The sequence below is a fragment of the Prionailurus bengalensis genome, chromosome B4 (assembly GCF_016509475.1).
Source record: "Prionailurus bengalensis isolate Pbe53 chromosome B4, Fcat_Pben_1.1_paternal_pri, whole genome shotgun sequence".
NCBI lineage: Eukaryota > Metazoa > Chordata > Mammalia > Carnivora > Felidae > Prionailurus > Prionailurus bengalensis.
In genome coordinates this window covers 122,150,998-122,174,745 of record NC_057358.1, presented here as the reverse complement: position 1 = coordinate 122,174,745, position 23,748 = coordinate 122,150,998, and the positions used below count along the sequence as shown (strand labels likewise).

Below are 23,748 nucleotides of genomic sequence, written 5' to 3'. Positions count from 1 at the left end.
AAATGATAGTTTCACATAAGAAGCTATATATGGAGGCAGTTGCCCATAGTTGCCCAAACTAGGAACTCCAGCCTTGGGCACTTACTACACCCACTTTTCCTTACCACCTCCTGTCTCCATGCAGACGTAATTAAGTGTCCAGGATTAGGGTGCCACCTAGTGGCTATCAGAGGATACTTCCTCCCCAACTTTTTCACCACTCACAACTTGATGGCAGCAGAAAAGCTTGTTTCAACATGTAAATAGTTCCTGAAGCTCTTTACCTTTTATCTTTCTAATTAGGAAAATGTCCGTGAAATTTCAGAATGGTTTCCCAGACTACAATCATTTCGGATAGAAGAGATTAAGATAAGGATATTTACCCAATGTTAAAACACTACATTTATAAACATTTGGTGATTTTATATTCCAGGGAGCCCTCAGACAGAGGTGCTGTGGGAGGCAGTGAGGGAGGGAGGGGAGGAGCAGGGGAGGCTGGGGTGGGCAGTGAGACTCGGTAGATGTCCGGATAGAAGAATATCTGCCCTGCCTCCTACCTGTCCCACCACATAGCAAGGTAGGATATGACAGCAGTGGGAGCTGACCTTCGGTGAGTGCTTAGTATATGCCAGGTGCCATTAGCATGGACGAAAGTAATCTGTCAGAAGACAGTATCCACTTGTGCATGGACATGCCCATACACCCACACACAATTTGTGTTAAGGGGAAAAATATAAATGAAATTCTAACTTTAGCTTCTAGTTTTTGGCATAAATAAGCTGAGGAAACATTGAAAGATGAGGTAAATATAGTCATGTAGCATATACAAGAGTTCAAAATGAGCCCATAATGATTTATGTTTGCTCTGTTTTATAAAGAAAGGATGCCATAAATTAAGGAATTGGCCCTGTTGGAAGAGTCAGTTGGGCAGAAGGTTTTGCTTTCCAAGATTAGTAGTTTCTAATCCTTCCTACCCTTTAAGGTCTGAAAGCCTCTTTTCATAGGAAATTGAATGATACAGAGTTAGAACATGAAACAGCTCAAGGGTGGTGTGGACTCTGGTAGTGGTGGGAAAGCCTGTTTGTAAAACATGTTGATGTTTGTGATGTTCCCTTAGACATGATTTCTTTGAAAGCTTTGCCCCCAAAAGCACTTTTCGTATGGAAGTCCTACAGTCAGTCCTGTCAAAGGTGCTCCTCTTAAATGTGGGGCACAGAAGCCGTTTGGAGGCCCTGCTAACAGGCGTGCTCTCTGCCAGTCTGGGCAGTTACTTTGCAGGTTTCTCCCAGTAGAAGCAGATTGGTAATATTCTAGAACAAAGGTCACAATTGGTGACCAGTTGTGTTTTGTTTGAGAGCATGACCATCAAAAACATTCGAGTCAGCATTGAAAAATGGGGAGATTGCTTACAACACTCGGGGATCCTGGTGTCTCAGGATCTGGCCGCACTTGTCAATGTTGAGCAGTGGCTGCAGCTTGTGGATGGCCCTGAAATGTCCCATTTCCCACAACTCCACCACTCGCTCTGCTTTACATGCCTGGTCTCTTCCGTTCACTTGGGAAGTGTGTCTGGCCTGTTCAGGTCTTCTTTTGGTGATAATAGCCTTACTAGTTCATAATCTATATAAAGAGATACATTTAATCTTTAAATATATATACAATATATTTAAGTATGCATCATACACTATGTATATATTTAAAGATTAAAGATCAAACTGGGATCAAACGTGTCTCTTCTTTGAGGTTGAGTTTTTCCGTGTAACCCTTCTGTTATTTTACAGTTGCAATTGTATTCAGAGGCCAGTGTAGCACTTCTGAAACTGAATAACCCCAAAGATTTCCAAGAACTGAATAAGCAGACCAAGAAGAACATGACCATTGAGGGAAAAGAACTGACTATAAGTCCTGCATATTTATTGTGGGACCTGAGTGCCATCAGCCAGGTAAGGCATGAACCTGGATCAAGGGTTTAGATTGTTAAAGACTTGTAAGTCATTATATTAGAAGGAAGAGGATTTCCAGAGAGAGGAGTTGATTGGAACTTTTCTAATTTTCCAATCACTGCCATTGGTTAACATTAACCGAAGTGACCTAAAATCAGATCCGAGAAACTTCTCTCTTTAGAAAGTGCAAAAGGGGGCAACTGGGTAGCTCAGTTGGTTAAGTGTCCAACTCTTGATTTCAGCTCAGATCATGAGCTCACGGGTTTGTGAGATTGGGATTCTCTCTTTCTGTGCCCCCACTCCTGCACACGCTTGCTAGCTCTCTTAGAATAAATAAACTTAAAAAAAATTAAAAAGTACAAAAAAAAGTTGGGTATGTATGTATGTATTTATTTATTTAGAGGTGGGGAGGGGCGGAGAGAGAGAATCCCAAGCAGGTTCCACACTCCTGGTGGAGCTTGATGTGTGGCTTGGTCCCATGACCTGAGCTGAAATTAAGAGTTTGATGCTTAACCAAATGAGCCACCCAGGCACCCTTATGTTGTTGTTTTAAATATGCCAAGTGTTTCGCATTTTTTTGTAATGTTCAAATGTAGGGCTTGGTCTTTAAAAGTCTGCCAGAGCCTGAGAGCAGATTGGGCAGAGGGATAGCCAGGAGGAGAAGGTATGACTTAAGTGGTATTTTACATCTTCACGTGTGAAATGGTTTTCTCAGTCTAAGCAGGATGAAGATGTTTCTGCCAGCCGTTTTGAAGATAATGAAGAGCTGAGATACTCCCTGCGATCCATTGAGAGGCATGCTCCATGGGTTCGGAATATTTTCATTGTCACCAATGGGCAGATTCCCTCTTGGCTGAACCTTGATAATCCTCGAGTGACAATAGTCACACACCAGGTCCATGACTTTCCATGTATCACAAGGCTGTGGTTTTTCTGTTGCTCACTGCACCTTTACCTATCCCTCATTTCATTCCCCGTACCCTCCCCCTCCCCACCTGCATCCCCTTCATTTTTCTTCTCATCTCCCTTCTTCCCATAACCAAAACCAAAACCAAAACAAAACGATTCTTATCCGCCCTCTTTTTCTCTTGCCTTTTTATGTCGTCATTTGCTTAAAAGGATGTTTTTCGAAATTTGAGCCACTTGCCTACCTTTAGTTCACCTGCTATCGAAAGCCACATTCATCGCATCGAAGGGCTGTCCCAGAAGTTTATTTATCTGAACGACGATGTCATGTTTGGGAAGGATGTGTGGCCAGATGATTTTTATAGTCACTCGAAAGGTCAGAAGGTGAGTGCCTAAGAGGAAGGGATGCCTAGCTTAGAAGTCACTTAGAAGTTATAAACAGTAGGTCAGGACATCGAGTATGCGTACTACTGTATTCAGTTTTGAGTGCTAAGCTCAGGAGAGTTAATAATTTGGGAGTACAAAAACTGTTCCCTAGTAGTTTTTTACTTCTCTGCCCTGTCAGACACCTAGAACCCACGTTCTAAATTATTCTATTACAATAACAGCAGAAAAAAGTAAAGTCACTATGAAATATGAAATCGTGGTTAGAACATCAGCAAAATGGCCAGGATAAAAGTGAGCTCACTTTTCTGCTTGCAGCCATGGATAAAGTTTCATTTAAGGCAGTGGTCTCACTCTGGCTTTGAGAGGCATGATGGGGAAGTGGCTTTGAGCACAGAGCCCGGAGCAACGGTTGAGAACCGTCCTGGGCCAGTGACTAGATGTGGGTTTCCTGTCTGCAAAGTGCGGAAGCTAGGAGTACGCCTGTGGCGCTGTTGGAGGGAATCAGTGATGAGTTGGAGACTTAGTCATAAGCTTTTAAGTGCCAGAACCCTGCAGGTGGAAGTGCTAACTGCACAAAGCTACTTTCCTGTTGCTGTTTATGCTGCCCCAGAGTGCTCATCCTCTCCTCCCCTGTTCACTTGCCTCCTCTGTGTTTGTGGGGCTGCCACGCTGAGCTGCGGCTCGGCAGTGGAGACGTACAGAATCAGGGCCTTGAACGGTGATTTCCGTGCCGGCAGGTATGCCCTGGTGCGAAGAGTGGGAGTTCAGGAGGCTGAAATCCGGGCCAGAGACTAATTCCCATCTGAACTGAAGTGAACTTTGAAGAACAAATAGGAGTTAACTAGATGAAGAAAGACACTCCAAGTAGATGGAGCACGCAGAGGCATGGAGTGCATTTTTAAAAAAATTAATTTAATTTAAAAAGTAACCTTGTGGGGCGCCTGAGTGGCTCAGTCGGTTAAGTGTCCGATTTCAGCTCAGGTCATGATCTCACCACTCATGAGTTCGAGCCCCGTGCGGGGCTCTGTGCTGAGGGCTCAGAGGCTGGAGCTTGCTTCTGATTCTGTGTCTTCCTCTCTCTCTGCCCCTCCCTGCTCATGCTCTATCTCCCAAAAATAAATAAACATTGAAAAAAAAAAAAAAAAATAAGGGCGCCTAGGTGGCTCAGTCAGTTAAGTGTCTGACTCCAGCCTGGGTCATGATCTCACAGTTTGTGAGTTCGAGCCCCGTGTCAGGCTCTGTGCTGACAGCTCAGGGCCTGGAGCCTGCTTCAGATTCTGTGTTGTCTTCTGTCTCTGCCCCTCCCATGCTCATGGTCTGTCTCTCTGTCTCTCAATAATAAATAAACATTAAAAAAAAAAAAAAGTAACCTTGTACCTTGTCACTCATTTTGAAAGCAGGTGAGTTCACAATTCAGAACACTGTGCTGATAATGTATCACAGGACCTTATGCACAGATGTAAGGATATTGAGAGTTCCATCTGCTGCTTTTCTCAGCCTTGGGGCAAGATTATACATAAACACATTTGGGAGTTAATGACAGTTGTTAACAGAAAAGCAGTGACTTGTATGATATACTTTCCACCTGCTTTGTCACGTTTTTTATTCACATTCAAGCCTGACATGTTGCTATTTTATTTCAAAATACATTGTAAGACCATGTGAAAAACTAACCCATGAATTGAGTCCTTGTCTGCTTTCCTTGAGTAATGGAAAAGAGTAAATGTACTTAGTAAGAATCATCAACAGAGCAGGAGGACTTTGCAAACTATTGCAGGTACCTGCAGACTTAATCCAATATATGCCACATGGATGCAGACAGCCCAGGGAAAATTGTAACCTTTTCTAGAGGCTCACTCAATTTCTTTTCTTTTTTTTCCTTTTCTTCTTCTTCTGTTTTTTAAAAGGAATCCTACTTTGAGATTGGAACGTGTCAGAAACCATTTTCTTTCTGGCTTTGTCCTAGGTTTATTTGACATGGCCTGTGCCAAACTGTGCTGAGGGCTGCCCGGGTTCCTGGATCAAAGATGGCTATTGTGACAAGGCTTGTAATAATTCAGCCTGTGATTGGGATGGTGGTGACTGCTCTGGTAAGGGTGTGTTCACATGTAATTTGTTCATGTTTATGGACTTTTTTCATTTTTTTTTTTTAACGTTTATTTTTGAGAGAGAGATTGAGCAAGTGAGAGTTGGGGTGGGCAGAGAGAGAGGGGATAGAGCATCCAAAGCGGGCTCCATGCTGACAGCAGCGAGCCCGACTCAGGGCTTGAACCCACAAACTGCGAGATCATGACCTGAGCCGAAGTCAGATACTTAACCAACTGAGCCACCCAGGCACCCCTGAACGGTTTTTCATTCTTAGTCATTATTGAATATGTACAGTGACTTAAACATTCTGCTTGTATGAAAACAATCAGTAATCCATAGATTCTGGAGATAGTAGGGCTAGTGTCCCCATGTAGATCAGTTTTTTCATATTCTCCATTGTTGAGGGCATATTTCCATGCTGGCCCTGCACTTGAAAATGCCTTTTATTATTTAAAATACGAGAATCAGGAATAGCCTTAATTATGTAAACTCAAGAGCAAGAATCACTCTGACTCAGTCTTGTAGGAGCTCACAGCTGGTGGCTTTCAGCAGCAGCTTGCTGTTAGGGAGTAACTAAAGAGAAATAAAGATCTTCTCTCTTCAGCATCCCCCTTACATGGTTATGTTTACACTTGTTGATAATAACGTGGGTTTTTTTTTTTTGTTTTTTTTTTTTAAATTTTTTTTTTCAACGTTTATTTATTTTTGGGACAGAGAGAGACAGAGCATGAACGGGGGAGGGGCAGAGAGAGAGGGAGACACAGAATCGGAAACAGGCTCCAGGCTCTGAGCCATCAGCCCATAGCCCGACGCGGGGCTCGAACTCACGGACCGCGAGATCGTGACCTGGCTGAAGTCGGACGCCCATCCGACTGCGCCACCCAGGCGCCCCGATAATAACGTGTTTTTACATTTGTTGATTGCCTTTCAGTTTATAAAGCATTCTCCATTATCCACTTGAATTTTTTAGTCACCTAAGGAAGAGAGAATGTGTGCACAGGTATCATCCCCATATTCCACATGCGGAAACAGATTTGGAAACCTGTTGAGTATTAGAAAAAGCAAAGCTTTAAGTTGTAGTCTGGTCAGATCTATCCGATGCACTGAAAAATATAAGCAGCTGCAATGAGAGAATGCAGACATACCCGGTGGATCTGTGCAGTCCAGAGAACTCAGCCCCTAATAGAACATTAACATTTGGTAGTGATATTGGCACCCATATTTGGACATGTTTTGGCAGTTCTGACAGTCTTCAATAACCTCTTCCTGTTTCCCTGCTCCTCCATACAACCTCAACACGTCCCCCACACGCCCCCCACACGCCCCTTGGAGCAAGTTCGTACTTCAGGGCTGCACAGCTAGTAAGTGCCAAGGCCTGGTCATCCCATGCCTAATCCTCTGGCAAGTGATGTCCCCTTTTCAGTTTGTTTTCTTCTTAAGGTACATGAAATCTGGGTGAACCTTTTCTGGCTGAAATGTAGGCATTAGTCTCAATAGCACTATTGAGAAAGAGAAACTGCCCTTTGTTCAAGATGATAAGCACATCATCTTGATATGTGTGATAAGCACATAAGGATCCTGTTCTCTTCCTTCCTCTACAGGTAACAGTGGCGGGAGTCGCTACGTCGCAGGAGGCGGGGGTACTGGGAGTATTGGAATTGGACAGCCCTGGCAGTTTGGCGGAGGTCTAAACAGTGTTTCTTACTGTAATCAAGGATGTGCTAATTCCTGGCTTGCTGATAAGTTCTGTGACCAGGCTTGCAATGTCTTGTCCTGTGGGTTTGATGCTGGCGACTGTGGGCAAGGTATATTTATTGCCATAAAACATATTTAGACTAAGGGGATCAAAATCCTTGATGAGTAGAGGGGAGTTTGTATTGTTGTTATTTAAACTAATTACTCTCTATGTATTCTTCACCCATCCTTGAATTCAAACTAGCAGTAAGTGAAAAGTAAGAGATCTTTAAAAAATAGTAGATACTGGAGCTGCTGCTTTTCCTGCTATTGCACCAGTCTGGCTGATTTTGTACTAAGCAGATATACCTTTGTTGAAAATATATAGTTTTATATATTTAGGTTTAATATAGGTTTAATTTAGAAATAATAAAAAGAGAGGTTATAATGTACTAAATCCAATATAATGAATATTGGATCTTTTTTTTTTAGTGTTTATTTTGAGAGAGAGTGAGAGAGAGATAGAGGGAGAGAACAAGCACGGTAGAGAGGCAGTGAGAGAGAGAGAGAGAGAGAGAGAGAGAGAGAGAGAGAATCCCAAGCAGGCTCCACCGTCAGCACAGAGCCTGATGTGGGGCTCGGTCCCACAACCCTTGGATCATGACCTGAGCTGAAATCAAGAGTTGGATGCTCACCCAGCTGAGCCACCCACGTGCCCCTGGATCTTCCTGATAGCTTATCAGTGGTGGTCGTTTGGGCAGAATGTCATACGTTTTCAAATGGACACAAAGCTGAAAGTTCATCACTGAAATTTGCCATATCTCTATAGTAAGTTAGACTCTGCATTTCATGTTGATAATAGTGATTGCTTCAGATAGTAAAATGAGCCCTATAACAGCAGCTCTTGTGTTAGAATGTTTGACTATTTTGAAGTCAATTTAAAGTCATTCTTAGAAAGTGAAAACTCAAACCCTCAGAATTAAAGGAAAAGGAGGGGAAAATGCCTCATTTTTTAAAGTCATGTTTGTGTTTTTTCCTCTAGATCATTTTCATGAATTGTATAAAGTAACACTTCTCCCAAACCAGACTCACTATGTTATTCCAAAAGGTGAATGCCTGCCTTATTTCAGCTTTGCAGAAATAGCCAAAAGAGGAATTGAAGGTGCCTATAGCGACAACCCAATAATTCGACATGCTTCCATTGCCAATAAGTGGAAAACCATCCACCTCATAATGCACAGTGGAATGAATGCAACCACAATACATTTTAATCTCACGTTTCAAAATACAAACGATGAAGAGTTCAAAATTCAGATAATAGTAGAGGTTGACACGAGAGAGGAACCCAAAGTGAATTCTACAACCCAGAAATCTTACCAAAATTTGGTTAGCCCCACGACACTTCTACCAGAGGCAGAAATCCTGTTTGAAGATATTCCTGAAGAGAAACGCTTTCCAAAGTTCAAGAGACATGATGGCAACACAACAGGAAGATTCCAAGCGGAGATGAAAATTCCCCAAGTGAATATTTCACTCCTTCCGAAAGAGGCCCAGTTGAGTCTCAGTAACTTGGATTTGCAACTAGAACGTGGAGATATCACTGTGAAAGGGTACAACCTGTCCAAGTCAGCTTTGCTGAGATCATTTCTGAAGAACCTACCAGATGCTAAAACAAAAAGAAATCAAGCTATAATAACAGATGAAAGAAATGACAGTGTAGAGGCCCCGCTGGAAAAACAGGTTCACAAAAGCATCTTGCCATATAGCTTGGGAACATTTGAAAGATTACAGAAGTCAACTTATCCAGCAGCAACAATAAAAGTGAATGGCCACTACCAGAGTCAGAATCCACCCCCAGACTTAGAAATGGAAGGCAAATTTAGATCTGAAATTCTGATCCAAGAAGTAAGAGGCGAAAGTGTGTCAAAAGAAAAACTCTCATCTCGAATTGTTCCACTGCAAGACCAGATGACAAAAGAAAAAATCACAGGGAAAGAACAAGAGAAACACAGAATGGAGGAAAATGTGAACAATTATATCGATGTTAATGAAGTATTACCTGGCAGAAAACTGCAGCATCACGCAGACAGTTACCTGGGCTTTTTGCCATGGGAGAAAAAAAAATATTTCCAAGATCTTCTTGATGTAAGTTACATCCAGCCTAATTGCGTCCCATGCTCAGGAAGAAATAAATAACCTTGTGAGTAATAACTATAATAGGTGCCATTTATTTAGGACTTCCTGTGCCAACCATTGGACTAAATTTTTTTTTTTCTTTTACGTGTTAATATAATTATCCCAATACCCTTAACATAAAAATACCTTATAAGATTATCTACTGTCAGGATCCCCATGCTATAGTTTAGAGTGAAACAGCCTTAGAGTGAATGAGTTGGGAAGTTAGCCAGGGGCAGGCCCTGAGTAAATAGTGGAACAGGGATGGTACCTTACCTTCCCTTGGCAGGTTGTGATTTCAAAAAATGCTTTTGTGTATGTTGTGTGGGTCAGACCTAATATTTCTCCAATTTTACTGATGGAAAATACCCCAAGGTGCAGATATATTCATTAGCTTCCAGTGTGAGCCAAGCCTCAAAGTTTGAGTGCTCACCCTCCTGTACCACGGCCTCCACGGTGTCATGGTGTCATTTGTACATCTGCCAAGTGCTGGCACTGTGGTCACTGCTGGGGAATGCAAGACTATTAGAACACAGCTCATGGAGTCTCAGGGGGAAAGCTGGGAGGACAGATTTGTGTGTAAATAATTATAGCAAAGTGATAGGGGTCTTTTGAGGTAGGGGCAAGGAGTCCAAAGGGAAAAATTCCTTAACTCCACTGAGAGTATTGGGGAAGGCATCGTGAGGCAGTGCCCCATAAGCCGACCTTTTAAAGGTGTGTAGGAGTTGACCAAGAAAAACACTGTGGTCTAAGCTGGATCGTGAGCAGAGCACAGTCATGAGTAGATGTCCAGCTGGGACAAAAAGAGGATGAAGAAGGGAATTTATTAATCTCATTGTCTTTGGAAAGTATTTGTTCCTGACACAGTAGTCATTTACTAATTGTTGAGTGAGGGACTGCGGAGTTCTTGCTTATGATGATTTCCTCACTTTTCCAAGCCCTTTTCTTTATTTTATGTTTTAAATGTTTATTTATTTTGAGAGACTGAGCAAGTGGAGGAGGTGCAGAGAGCGGGAGAGAGAGCATCCCAAGCAGGCTCCACACCATCAGCACAGAGCCCAATGTGGGGGCTTGAAAACATGAACCGTGAGATCATGACCTGAGCCGAAACCAAATCGGATGCTTAACTGACTGAGCCACCAGGCAACCCCTTTATTTTAAGTTACAAAAGTGTTGCAGGCTAGTGGTAAAAATTGCAAGCAATCCAAAAAATACACAATGAAAAAGGGAAAGATCTGCATCTTTCCTTCCTTAACCTCCCTACTTGAAATAATCACTATGAAAAGTTTCGTGGATACTTTTCTGGTATTTTTATATAGATATGCAAACATACAAACTATATAATACCTGTTTTGCAATGGTGAAATGACACTATTTATATCGCTCTGCCATTGCCTGTTGATTTAGTGGTGAGCAAACCCATGCCAATGTCATTGTTTTTTAATAGCTCTGTTTGTTTTGCAATTAACAAATAGTGTTGCAATAAATATTCTTGTACATATATCTTACTCTGGAGGAGGTTTTTACTTCTGTGGGTAGAATTGCTGTGTTACAGTTAAATTTGACTGTGTCCCTCTGAAACCCTGTACCGCTTCATACTTCCACAGTGTATAGTACAAGAGTGCTTGTTTCTCCACAGGCTAGCCAAACAGCAGTGAATGTCAGTCTATGGTGTTTTGTTTTGTTTTACCAGTTTGAGAAGCAAAAATATTTCATCTTCATAAAGTGTATTCATATATTTTGCAAACATTCTTTACCCATTCACTTAGTTCTGCCTCTTACTGGTTTTGACAGGGCTCTTTATGATTTATAATATTAACACTATTAAGATGGCAAAACAGTTTTTTAGTCCTTGTGTTCAGAACTCAAGTGCTGACTGCTTTGGTGTCATCAGTAGAAATAACTTGATATTGATCAAGTTATCAGGGGCACCTGGGTGGCTCACTTGGTTAAGCAGCATCCAGCTCTTGACTTCAGCTTAGGTCATGATCTCATAGTTTGTGAGTTTGTGCCCCACACTGGACTCCATGCTGACAGTGTGGAGCCTGCTTGGGATTTTTTCTCTCTCTCTCCCTCTCTGTCTTCCCCTCCCCTGCTCGTGCTCTCTTTCTCTCCCAAAATAAATAATAAATCTTTTTTTTTTTAAACAAAGTGCTATCAAAATTTTTTTTAAATACATTTTCTAAATATTGCATTAAATTGGCTATAAAATTTCATGCTTATCCTTGAAGAATACCCTATAAATAGAACTGTATCATACAACAGTTGTTCACAAGCCAATAGTGGTGTTACTTTCACTGAAATCTAATTTAGTTCTGCACTTAGGATCCTTAAAGTGACCTGTTAGGGCTCATTTCATTTGCCATTGTTAGTGGCTAGTTATATAACATAGTACCTTTATCTGTTAACAGAGTATACACTTGTGCACTAAACACAGCACTGTGTTACATGGAATTCTCTTTTCAGGAAGAAGAGTCATTGAAGACACAGTTAGCATACTACACTGATAGCAGACACACTGGGAGGCAACTAAAAGATACATTTGCAGATTCCCTCCGTTATGTAAATAAAATTCTTAACAGCAAGTTTGGATTCACATCTCGGAAAGTCCCTGCTCACATGCCTCACATGATTGACCGAATCGTTATGCAAGAGCTTCAGGATATGTAAGTATTGATTGTTTGAGCTGCTTGCACATGCTCAGAGCTGCTTTAAGTCTGCTTAAAATTGACACTTCGCTGTGCTACATGTATGGCTCTAATACTTGGTGACTGATGTGTTGAAGGTTTACCTAAATAAGCAGGAAAGAAAAAGATTCTAACTCCACAAATGTTAGAATATATTTTAATGTAGATGAATGTCTATATATATTTTTTAAATGCCCAGAGCTCACTATATATGTTATGTTTGGGCAGGTTTCCTGAGGAATTTGACAAGACGTCATTTCACAAAGTGCGCCATTCTGAGGATATGCAGTTTGCCTTTTCGTATTTTTATTATCTCATGAGTGCAGTTCAGCCACTGAATATATCTCAAGTTTTTGATGAAGTTGATACAGACCAATCTGGTGTATTATCTGACAGAGAAATCCGAACACTGGCTACCAGAATTCATGACCTGCCTTTAAGTTTACAGGTGTTGTATTTTTTTCCCTAAACTTTCCCCTTTTCTCTTACATATTTCAGTACAATGCAGGTAAAAGTAATTCTCTTATGTAATGAAGCTGTTCACAACTAGTCCATTTTTGGTGCCAGAATTAAACCAAATTTGAGGTTCATATTTTATGAGATTACGTTTTTAGGCTTTATGCATTGCTATTGTATTATCTGGAGAAGAGCCAGACTGTCCCTGCATATAAGATTGTTGTGACAATGGGACGCCTGGGTGGCGCAGTCGGTTAAGCGTCCGACTTCAGCCAGGTCACGATCTCGCGGTCCAGGAGTTCGAGCCCCGCGTCGGGCTCTGGGCTGATGGCTCAGAGCCTGGAGCCTGTTTCTGATTCTGTGTCTCCCTCTCTCTCTGCCCCTCCCCCGTTCATGCTCTGTCTCTCTCTGTCCCAAAAATAAATAAAAAACGTTGAAAAAAAATTAAAAAAAAAAAAAAGATTGTTGTGACAAGTTCATTCGGGAGTTTCAGGTGTGGCCAACTGGAGTTATGTCTCAGCCAGGCCTAGGTTGTTGCACAATCCCCAGTGTCACGGCATCCTCTAGTCCCAGGAGTGAGAGAGTCGCTAATGGAGAGTGCCAAAATGAATCTAATCACAGGACATCCCATCTGGGCACTCCACTGACCATCCTGTGTAAAATAGAGCCTCACAGTCCAAGATGTATTACTTCTAGATGAAGATGAAATATTTGTGTTTGTATTATCTCATTCTGTTTTTTCTAGGGTGTTTTTATTTCAAGAATCATCTAGTCAGACTCTCTTTGAAGATACCAGTTAAAAAAATTTTAAGTTTATTTTTGAGAGAGAGAGAGAGAGAGAGGGAGGGAGGCAGGCAGGCAGGCGTGAATGGGGAAGGAACACAAAGAGAGAGGGAGACACAGAATCCAAAGCAGGTTCCAGGCTCCAAGCTATCAGCCCAGAGCCCATGAACTGCGAGATCATGACTTGAGCCGAAGTCAGCCACTTAACCAACTGAGCCACCCAGGTGCCCAGAAGATAGCATTTAAAGAAGTTTTGGAGACATTTACATAATTTTTATTTTTAAATCATAGTTATTACTTGTATTATACATAGGTTTATCCTTTTATTTTGCTTTGTTAGGATTTAACAGGTCTGGAACACATGCTAATAAATTGCTCAAAAATGCTTCCTGCTAATATCACTCAGCTAAGCAGTATTCCACCAACTCAGGAAGCCTACTATGATCCCAATCTGGTAAGTGGGATGAGTTCCTTTATGTAAAACAGAAAATATACTTTAAACAGTAGAAGCAGGCTCTGTATTTATCTTTGGTAGAAAACAGTAGTCCAGATAATCCAGAATCGTTTATATCTTGCTTTTCTCCTGCCTAGTGGATGATAAACTAACGTTGAGATTGGTTGCTAATATTCTGTAACCAGGCATCTGTTCACTAAGTATAGCAGCAGATAGCCAGTGAAAATACTTGAGTTTTGCTGGTGGCACATCTGGTGTTCACACTCATTCAGGACTTCCCCCCACCTGTACTTCTGTATCTGTCCTTCACTGTCTGTCTTTCCTCCTCTAGTTTTCTTTCTAAAGCTTATAAACTTTGGGTTCTTAGTAAGACTTTACAGTTACCAAACCCCTGCACTTACACAGAATTTGTACGTTTCTCAGGAATATGATTTACAGATAGAAAGCAGTTATTCTTGTGTTGTTACAGGCACAATTAAAGATTGAGAGATTTTAGTTCCCTTTTGAAATGCATACATTTTCCTTTATTAGCAAAGCATTTCAGTATTTGCCAGCTTTCTGGCATGAGATTTAGAATAAACAAATAAATATCCTTTGTATGTTAAGAATTAAGTAAAGTCTGCTAACGATTATAAGTTAGTCTTGAGGCTTATGCAAATAAACTGCTTGGAGCATGAGTACCAGTTATACTGGCAATATAAGTTAACATTACTCAAGTGAACTCTTAGCAAGATGTTGGCTTCATTACTGTAAGTAACTGATTACATGTAGGTTATTTTCTAATTAGACTTTAAGAATGACAGGTTAGCTTACGAGTATCATGTAGACCAGTTCATAACAGTTTGTTAAAAATTTTTCTTTCTGAAAAAAAATTGTAACAATAACTTATGAGACTATTTTAACAGATAGTATATAGTAATGTGTGATTAAAAAAAAATTTACAAAAACAGGCAGTTAGCCTGCAGGCTATATAGCATGCCACTTAGATATTTTTCAAATATTGGATTAAAATATTTGTCTTTATTACTGAGCCTTTGGTTCCCTCCTCCCCCCTTAAATTTTACAATGAGGTTAGTGCTTCACTTGCCTCACCCTGGTCTTGGCCTGATGCAATGTCTGTATTTTCTCATAGCCACCAGTCACTAAGAGTCTAGTAACCAACTGTAAACCAGTAACTGATAAAATCCACAAAGCATATAAGGACAAAAACAAATATAGGTAAGTAGTACGTACATTTTCTCTGTTTAAGAATATTGTATGAGTCTGGTATTTTCATAATTTTACAATAGTTTATCTCTTAAGCCTTTTAAAATTTATGTGAAATTGTTTTCTTTAGTAATACCAAAAGGTTAAGTCATTCTCAGGATGTTGACTATTAAAGTTTTATAAACTACTTTTCTTATTGAAATTTTGTTTTTATTCCCATATAAATATTTAAACTCTTTAAATGTTTTGATAATTAGGTTTGAAATCATGGGAGAAGAAGAAATTGCTTTTAAAATGATTCGTACCAATGTTTCTCATGTGGTTGGCCAGTTGGATGATATAAGGAAAAACCCCAGGTACTTTTTTTTTTTTTAACCCATAAACTTTTTTGAGTACTTTTTTAAGTTCATAGCAGAGTTGAACAGAAAATAGAGAATTCCTGTAACTTTAAACAATTACCTTTAATTATGCAAACAAACATGAAAAAAAAAAAGGCAGTAGGACTCGAGAAGGAAGTGGCTTGTTTTGTTTGGAGTAGATGGAAAGGTCTAATGGTGAAGTAGAGTTTGAGCTAGAGAAAGCAGTTTCGAGTTGAGATAGGGTTCCCCCAGGCACAGGGACTAGCATGGACTTCTAAGAGTTTGGTGACATAAGCTATTCAGTGAGGCCAAGCCGTGGGCTCCATTGTGGGGAGTGAGGCCAGACAGCTGGGACTCTTGTAGCCTTTCTAAAAAGGTGCTTCCAGAAAAGTTGTTTTGGCAGTTAGACTTTTTAATTCAAAGTAAAGTTCAGATTAGTTTCTGAGGAAAAAGAAATGTTCTCATAAACGTGAAAATGAATCCAGTAAACTTCAGTCATTCTTTGGGGATGAATAAATGTTCAGGTTTATATTAGCCTTGAAAATTTCCAGCCTGGGCACCCTAACATTTGCCTAAGATAGTTTGATAAAAATTGGTTAAAACCTGCATTTTTGAGTTTTGAACTTTAGTGGGAAGCATTTCATCAGGAAAAATTTCATCAGGAAAAAAAGGTCTTTTTTTCCAGGAAAATTGAGTATTTCTCACCTGAGTCTTTTAAAATGCTTTTGTAAGTCTTTAGTTTCCTTATATTACGATTTTATTTATAAATGATCAGAAGATATAAAATTTCTAGACATTTTAAAGCCATGGTATTTTTTTCTGAAAATCTCATTCCTGGTTGTGGGTGGGGGCAGAAATGGGAATTTTAAGAAAAATGGAAACACCTTTAATGCTTATTTAGTATATTCGGTAATTTGGTACAATACTTCCTACAGAATAACAAGTTCCCAGAAGCCAAGCAAACCGTAAGCCATCATAATAATTACTCGGCTTGCAGCTCTCTGTATTTGCTGTTCCCTCTGACTGGAATGCCCTGCCCTAACTTTTAAAAATAACTTTAAAAACCAATTTCAATACTTGCTTTTTGCTTCTCCCATTTGTTGGTGTGCTTTCTCAGTCATTTAGTTATCTATAGCAATACCATGTGAGAATTTGTAGTTTTCAGTTGTACCTTATACTTTTATGTCTTTGTGCCAGTTTGAAAGTTTTTGGATGAGCAGTTCATAGACCTACACGGTACTTAAAGAGACAGGATTTTAACTAGAAAGAAACATGGCAGTCCAGGCTTAGTGTCTTCCCGGCCCAGATACCTCCTGTGACCTTGAACAGTCTTACCATTTTTAACTCTTGATTTGCTTTGTTTTACTTTTATGGGTGCTCATTTATTTTTCTTTTAATGTTTATTTATATTTGATAGAACACAAGGGGGGAGGAGAAGAGAGAGAAGGAGACACAGACTCTGCAGCAGGCTCTAGGTTCTGAGCTGTCCACACAGAGCCCGATGTGGGGCTCGAACCCACAGACCATGAGATCATGACCTGAGCTGGAGTCCGTTGCCCATCCGACTGAGCCACCCAGGTGCCCCTATGTGTGCTCATTTTTAAGTTAGGAGTGGAAAACCAGTATTCTGACTGAAAGTTTAAGGACACACTTGCACCATTAACAAGGAGTCTGGGCTAGGCTGAATCCAGGCTTTTTCTTCCAGCCTCCTTATCTCTGCTGCCCTCCTGCTTGTGTTGGCTTCATCTTCAGGCGGGAGATAGGGCAGCCACAGTAATTCTAGATGGCCCTGCAGATGGAGCCATGCTCTGAGGCAGAAAGGGACTGCCCCTTTTGTGCTGTCCCTCCACTTTTACTCCAGTCACTGACTGTGAAGAGGAGGGATTCATGTAGAGTCAGGAGCTGCCTCGGGGGTGAAGTGGGCTTGCCTCCCTTTGAATCAGCTCATGGGGAGAGAAATACTGAACAAAATGCAAATTCTCTTTGGAAGAAAGGGGGTGGTGTTTGCTGGGCACCCAGCAGGGTCTGCTTTAGCTACTTGTATCCACCCCCACCCTTTGTCTCATGCACATGCCTTCTTCTTTCATTTTTCCCAACTTTCTGAAAAATTCTGAAGATACAGAAAAATTGAAAAAAAAAAATAGTACAATAAATCCATAAATACTTAACCCAGATTTTAAAATTGTCAGCATTCTGTCATATTTGCTTGATCTCTTTTTATCTACACATACACAGACACAGACACACACACAGGTTTTGTTTTTGTTACTGGATGGTTTTTTAACCATCTGAAAATTAGTTTCAGACATCCATATACTTTACTTCTCATTATTCTAGTACATATCTTCTAAAGCCAAACCATTCTCCTTTATTTTTATTTTTTAAACATTTTTGAGAAGGAGCATGTGCGTGCGTGGGGTAGGGACAAAGAGGGGTGGGAGAGAGAATCCCAAGCAGGCTCCACACTGTTAGAGCAGTGCCCGACGCAGGGCTCAAACTCACAAACTGAAATCATGACCTGAGTTGAAAACAAGAGTCAGACACTTAACCGATTGAGCCACCAGGAATCCTCAAACCATTCTCCTTTATACCAAAGACCATTAACATGTATCTGAGAACCTTAACAGTGACTAATACCACCTAATAGATCATCTATATTCAAATTTCCCTAGCTGCCTCCAAATGCCCTTTATAGCTATTTTTTTTTTTTCCCCAAAGTTTTTATTTATTTTTGGGACAGAGAGAGACAGAGCATGAACGGGGGAGGGGCAGAGAGAGAGGGAGACACAGAATCGGAAACAGGCTTCAGGCTCTGAGCCATCAGCCCAGAGCCTGACGCGGGGCTCGAACTCACGGACCACGAGATCGTGACCTGGCTGAAGTCGGACGCTTAACCGACTGCGCCACCCAGGCACCCCTATAGCTATTTTTTTTTAAATGCAGGATATAATTAAATCAAGGCTCATGCATTATTTTGTTAACCAGCCTTTTTAGTACTCCTTTAGTTTAAAGCAGTCCTCAAGTTTAGAGAGTAGATAGGATAATGAACTTTCACCGATCACTCATCTTCAATAAGAAGTGATTTATGGTTGTTCTTTCATCTAAACACATCATTCCTTTACTACCACTTCCTAATTGTTTTTATGTAAATCTCAGACACTGTATCATTTTATCTCCAGATTTATATATATATATTTCTCTAAATTATAACAACTCTTTAAAAATAACCAGAATATCATTATTTATTCCTTAATATGATAAACTATCTGGTCAGTGCACACATTTCTCCAGTTGTCTTTTCTAAGCATTTATGTTTTTTAAGTTTATTGATTTGAAGTGGTATCAAGTAAATTCACTGCATTTAAATCTACAGGTTTTCCCTCAACCTCTCTTAGCCATATAATTTTTTGTGTGTATACGAAGAAATCCAGTTATATATTCTGTATTTTTCCTTACTTAGGATTTCTCTGAATGTGTCTCAGTTCTTTTTGAGTGTGTGTGTGTGTGTGTGTGTGTGTGTGTGTGTGTGTGTCTTTCTTTAACATGCTCCTAGGTCTCTGTTTTTCCTATAAATTGGTAGTTGAATCTGAGAGCTTTATTAAAATTTGGTGGGGGTATTTTTGTTATTACTTCTTTTTTTTATTTTAAAATGCACAAGTACTTCAAAACTGGTGTTATCCCTGACTACTGTTTCAGTGGGTGACTTTGCCTTGAAGGGAACTTGAAACAAGTAGGGAAGCATCTGTCATGTGCTTTTTGCTAGAACAGTAGTATCTTATAGGTTCGTTGGAGATATATTAAGAAGTCATCAAACTCACAGAATCTATAGCTATAAGGTACCATATCTATGTCACTGTTCTTAGTACTATAACTGTGGCAGTTTAGAGAACTTGCTTTTAGGTGCTTAACAGTTTTTCCCCTGGCTGCCAACAAAAATGCTCTAGTCAGTAAACTACATTTATTAAACACTTAACTGGGGACATGCTAAACAGAAATCATTAAATTAATTTACTCCCAACAGCTAGAAGGCACTTTTAAGATTATCTTCCCTAGCTCTTCTTTGTTTTATAGGTGAGGAATATCCAAAGAAAATTTTATAGGATATTACGCTCCCAGAGAATCATATCAGTACATGCAACAGCTTGGGACATGAGTTCATTTAAAATATACTTGGAATCTACATTTCTTGTTTTATTATGTCAAGATCATTCTTACCATAACCAATAACCCCAGATCTCTATTATCTCTAGGAAGTTTGTCTGCCTGAATGACAACATTGACCACAATCATAAAGATGCCCAGACAGTGAAAGCTGTTCTCAGGGACTTCTATGAGTCCATGTTCCCCATACCATCCCAGTTTGAGCTGCCAAGGGAGTATCGAAACCGTTTCCTCCACATGCATGAGCTGCAGGAATGGTAAGGTCTCATGTTCACATATGGGGTGTGTGTGTGTGTGTGTGTGTTTTAGAGAGATGAAATTTCTTTAATGTATTATTTGATCTATAATTACTTTGGAAAAATACACTTAAAAGTTTTTATTGAGCTTACTGGCCAAGCACATCTGCTGAGCCTCATTCTCTGCCATAAGAATAGCTACCCTATTTCTTGAGTACCTGCTGTATGGGAGGAGAACATAGTAACAGAAGCTGAGTGATTTGCTCAAGGTGAAGTAGCTGAGAAGTGGTAAATCCAGCCTGATTTCCAACCCTCCAGTTCCACCGTAATCCAAAGCTATTTTATAAATGTTTCCTTCATGTCTTATTTTACTACTATTTACCCCATGCAGGGCTAGGAATACATAGACGAAAGGAGTATGGTACCAGGCTATGAGGCATTCACAGTCCCTTCAGGGAGACAGGCTGCAGGCAAACAGTTGTGATACCAAGTGCTGTGGCATGGTTCAGTGCTACTGGAGTTTGGATGAGGGAGTAGCTAATTCTGTTAGGGGAAGGTGACATTTGGACCTGGTTTTGAATTATGAAAAGGACATTTCCAGGTAGGAAAGCATGTTCCTGGTAGAAGAAATGGCATGTGCAAGGCACAGAGGTGTAAAATAGAGTGCTTTGGAGAGAAGGGAGAGATTGTGAAGGGCTGTATCTGAATTAGGCTTTTTTTCTTTAGAGAATGGGGCTCCCCAGAGAAATTTTTTTAGATGTTTGTAGTGATCAGACTTCATGATTTGGAAAGATAACTAATAGTATGGGGTTGGACTGGTGAGGAAGTTGTTTGGAGTGAGGCAGTATTGTCTAGAAACTGGAGGCAGGGATACAAGTACTAAGCATTTTAGTAGTTATGAAACAGTCAAGGTGTGAAGCAAGGACACACAGTTCAGGAAATAAGGAGAAAGCAGTAGACAGAATTGGGACAGATTGTAGAGAGAAAATTAGCAATCTCGGCAACTAGAATGCTTTGGTGTCTTGGAGTTGGGAAGGTGAGACAGCATGTAGATTGCTAATATTTATATATTTTTATTTTTGAAACGAGAAGTTATTACTAAATTGTGGGTCTTGTCTTCTAGGAATGGTTTCTCCTCATTTTATTTTCCTTTAGCTCAAAGGAAAGAGATTTTTGGATGGTTTCCCCAAATCCAGTTTGTGACTTAATTTATCTTTAAGGGCCTAATTGAGTGAGAAAGGAGTGGGCTTAAGAGTAGTTTGAGAGGACTTTGATTTCTGTGCTATACAAATGAGATAAATCAGGTGTAGGACCTTTTTTCAATTCCCTGATCTGGGGGCTTCATTTTCCTCATCCTGCTCCACTTCTGGATCATCTCTCACTGCTGAGCACCAACACCACCCTACCTTCTAGAAACTTTACTTTTTCTCTTTCCTTTCATGACATCGTGCTCCTGTGTCCCCTATTACCTTTCTCTGGTTTCCTGGTAGGCTTTCTTCTTGTTCCTTGGGTACAGCACTTTCTGCACTGTACAGCAGTCTATAGGGTGCACTTGTCTCTCCTGGTAAACTGTGAGCCCACTTCAGGAGCAGAGATGGTGTCTTACTCTTTTTGAGTCCACAGTGCCTCTCTAGCACATGGTAGGTGCTTGGTGGATGTGAGTGACTGAGGAAACCTCCAGCTCTTTTAAGGTTCTCTGGTTGCTGGGACAATTTTTTAGTTGTGTTACAATCTGTGGTTTCTTGGCTCTTTAAATTACATATTGATTCTGAATGACACTGTAGACATTAGAACTGACTGCATTGGTTGTGATCCTATTAAGAGTCATAGGAAATACAGGAGGAAAAACAGACGTACCATTATCAATACGGGACTTGAAGTAGAGACATCCACTGCCAAACTGTAAATGAGGTTCTGAACTCAGTGCAGAGGCCTAAATTTGGTGGTCATTAATATATCTTACAAGCCTATGTTAAAAGCATATGTTTAATCTTCATAATAAATTATTTCCAAATTACAGATGAGGAAACTGTGCTTTACTGCCTCTAGCCCCAATATCCTATTTCCAAGTCCAGTTGCTTCTACTCTCAGATTGTCTCTTCTGTTGCTTCTTTCATTCTCACTGCCCTTCACTAGGTTTTCATACCCAGACTAATGTGACTGCCTGGCTGGTTACCTCTGGTCACCTGACATGCATCCTTCAGATGGCCACCTTTTTCACCCTGATTGTCTCTCTCTCTCACACACACAGACACACACCTACCATTTCATATGCTTTCCCACTAGAGTATTATGTCCAAACCCCATTGCATGGTTTTCCAGGACACCTGCAGTTTATGCCCACCTGCCTTGCCGTGGCTTAGCTCTCTCCCTGATGCCCCCTAGGCCTGACTTCCTTCATTCTGCAGGACTCAGCTTGCCAATCTGACTCTGCTGATGCTCACAGCCTTACTCAGCTAAATGCTTTCCCTTTCTGCTTCAAGGCTTGAATGAAATGTCACCATCCCTGAGGTGCTTTCTTCATTATGCTGTTTTCCCCAAGACTTTGCTTTTGATAATACATTTTTGGGTCCATCTTGTGTGATGGCTGTTCATCTGCAGGTCAGTGACTCCCCAGGTCGGTAAACACTTTAGAACATGGACTTCGTCTTGTTCATCCGTCTGTATCCACAGGAAGTATTGACTGAGTGACTATGAAGAAATGGATATGAATGAATAAATAAAAGTAAATGAAAATGTGCTTTTGTTTAAATTCTAAATGCTAGAAGTAATTTTCTTTTGAAGTCCTCTTTTCTGCCTGGATAACTTTTACAATTCAGATATAATGTTTACCTTGACATAATGAAAAATGTGAACTCGTGTTGGAAACATACATTGTATTAACATTTTCAAATTGCCTCCAGTGATTTTGTGTTTCAAGACTTTTTGGTAAACTAGCATATAACTAATACAGTGAAACTATGCACAGAAACCAAAGACTGTAAGACAAACATATTTGTTTTTTCTCTCTCTCTGAATAGGAGAGCATATCGAGACAAATTGAAGTTTTGGACTCATTGTGTACTAGCAACATTGATTATGTTTACTGTATTCTCATTTTTTGCCGAACAGGTAAGTGTTACATATTTTATGTGGGGATCAAACTGTTTTTTAATATGTGAATATTTGATTCTTTTAGTAAGTGACATTAATTTACAACAAGAAAATTTTAACTTCTTTTGGCATATAACTCAGGTGTCGATATGTCAAACATATTTCAAAATATTCAGGCAACAAACATAATAGCTTTTTATTCATTTACCTTCTGGATACACTATGAGTATTCTTTTTTACCTGGAACTCAGTAGATTAACTTGTAGACATCAAGCTAAAACAAAAAATCTCTAAGTATTTCTAACCAAAAAACCACCTAGAATCCTCATCTGATACTGATTTTGTATGGGTTTCCAATTTTTTTTCTTATAACCTTTCTAAAAGGTGACCACCACAGTGTCTTATCTTCAGGTCTCCCAGTGTTCTGTGGACAATGCCCATTGTGCTTGTGTTTCTCTCAATTACATTTCCTTTGAATTGCTGGGAGTTCTCTCCATGCAGGCATGCACACAACTCCTTCAGGAGTATAAGGGAGGTTTGTGAGGTAAAAAGAAAGGGATCAAAGAATCCTTATTTGGTGTAGGCATGCAATGCTCTAAACAGAAAGGGCTGAAGAAGAAAGGGAACAGTGTCTGGGCTGACCTGACTTACTGGGGCATGCAAACCTCACCTCCGCCTTCATTTGAGGTGACTGTTGAGTGGAGATTTTCTAGCTGTCACTTATGGGAAACTTGCACTGAGTTTACATAAACTGAGAAGGAGGAAGAGGCTGAAGTATTGAGAACCTTAGAATAAGCAGTGCATGGGCCTTCTGCTGCAAATGGAAGGAAATGAGGAAATGGAGATTGGGCAGTTGAACAGGATTGCTATTTAATCTTCACCTGCATCCCAGTAAATCTTGTTCTTGATATTTGTTGCCATTATTCCTGGCGAGTAAAAATCTTAGAAAAAAATCTTCAAAAAGAATTGTTCCTGCTTTAGAACAGAGGTCCAATGAGGAACGTAGGAGTCAGCTGTGTGCTGCCTGTGATGGGGAAGGAGAGGCATCTCGGCTCAAAGGAACAGTTCATGGCAGTGGGAAGGAACAAGAGGGCCAGTCTTTCATCTGTGTCATTTATACCAGCAGAGAACAGGGAACTAGAGAGGAAGAGGGAGAAAAGG

The 23,748-nt window shown here is 40.3% G+C and overlaps 1 protein-coding gene and 1 long non-coding RNA gene across 3 annotated transcripts in view; one reads left to right on the top strand and one right to left on the bottom strand.

Annotated features, from left to right (window-relative positions):
• GNPTAB (N-acetylglucosamine-1-phosphate transferase subunits alpha and beta) overlaps positions 1-23,748 on the top strand; it is a 73,827-nt gene that overhangs the window by 47,577 nt on the left and 2,502 nt on the right. For both annotated transcript variants that reach the window (XM_043562329.1, XM_043562330.1), the window contains 13 exons: positions 1,761-1,922; positions 2,638-2,817; positions 3,042-3,212; positions 5,182-5,305; positions 6,905-7,108; positions 8,020-9,122; positions 11,619-11,818; positions 12,068-12,287; positions 13,419-13,532; positions 14,665-14,750; positions 14,996-15,094; positions 19,348-19,515; positions 22,515-22,605. In XM_043562329.1, coding sequence (XP_043418264.1) covers positions 1,761-1,922; positions 2,638-2,817; positions 3,042-3,212; positions 5,182-5,305; positions 6,905-7,108; positions 8,020-9,122; positions 11,619-11,818; positions 12,068-12,287; positions 13,419-13,532; positions 14,665-14,750; positions 14,996-15,094; positions 19,348-19,515; positions 22,515-22,605 — 2,922 coding nt within the window. The remainder of the gene's footprint in view (positions 1-1,760; positions 1,923-2,637; positions 2,818-3,041; positions 3,213-5,181; positions 5,306-6,904; positions 7,109-8,019; positions 9,123-11,618; positions 11,819-12,067; positions 12,288-13,418; positions 13,533-14,664; positions 14,751-14,995; positions 15,095-19,347; positions 19,516-22,514; positions 22,606-23,748) is intronic.
• LOC122472596 overlaps positions 21,465-23,748 on the bottom strand; it is a 31,720-nt gene continuing 29,436 nt past the window's right edge. The window contains exon 2 of the long non-coding RNA XR_006294474.1: positions 21,465-22,185. This is a non-coding gene — a long non-coding RNA (uncharacterized LOC122472596). The remainder of the gene's footprint in view (positions 22,186-23,748) is intronic.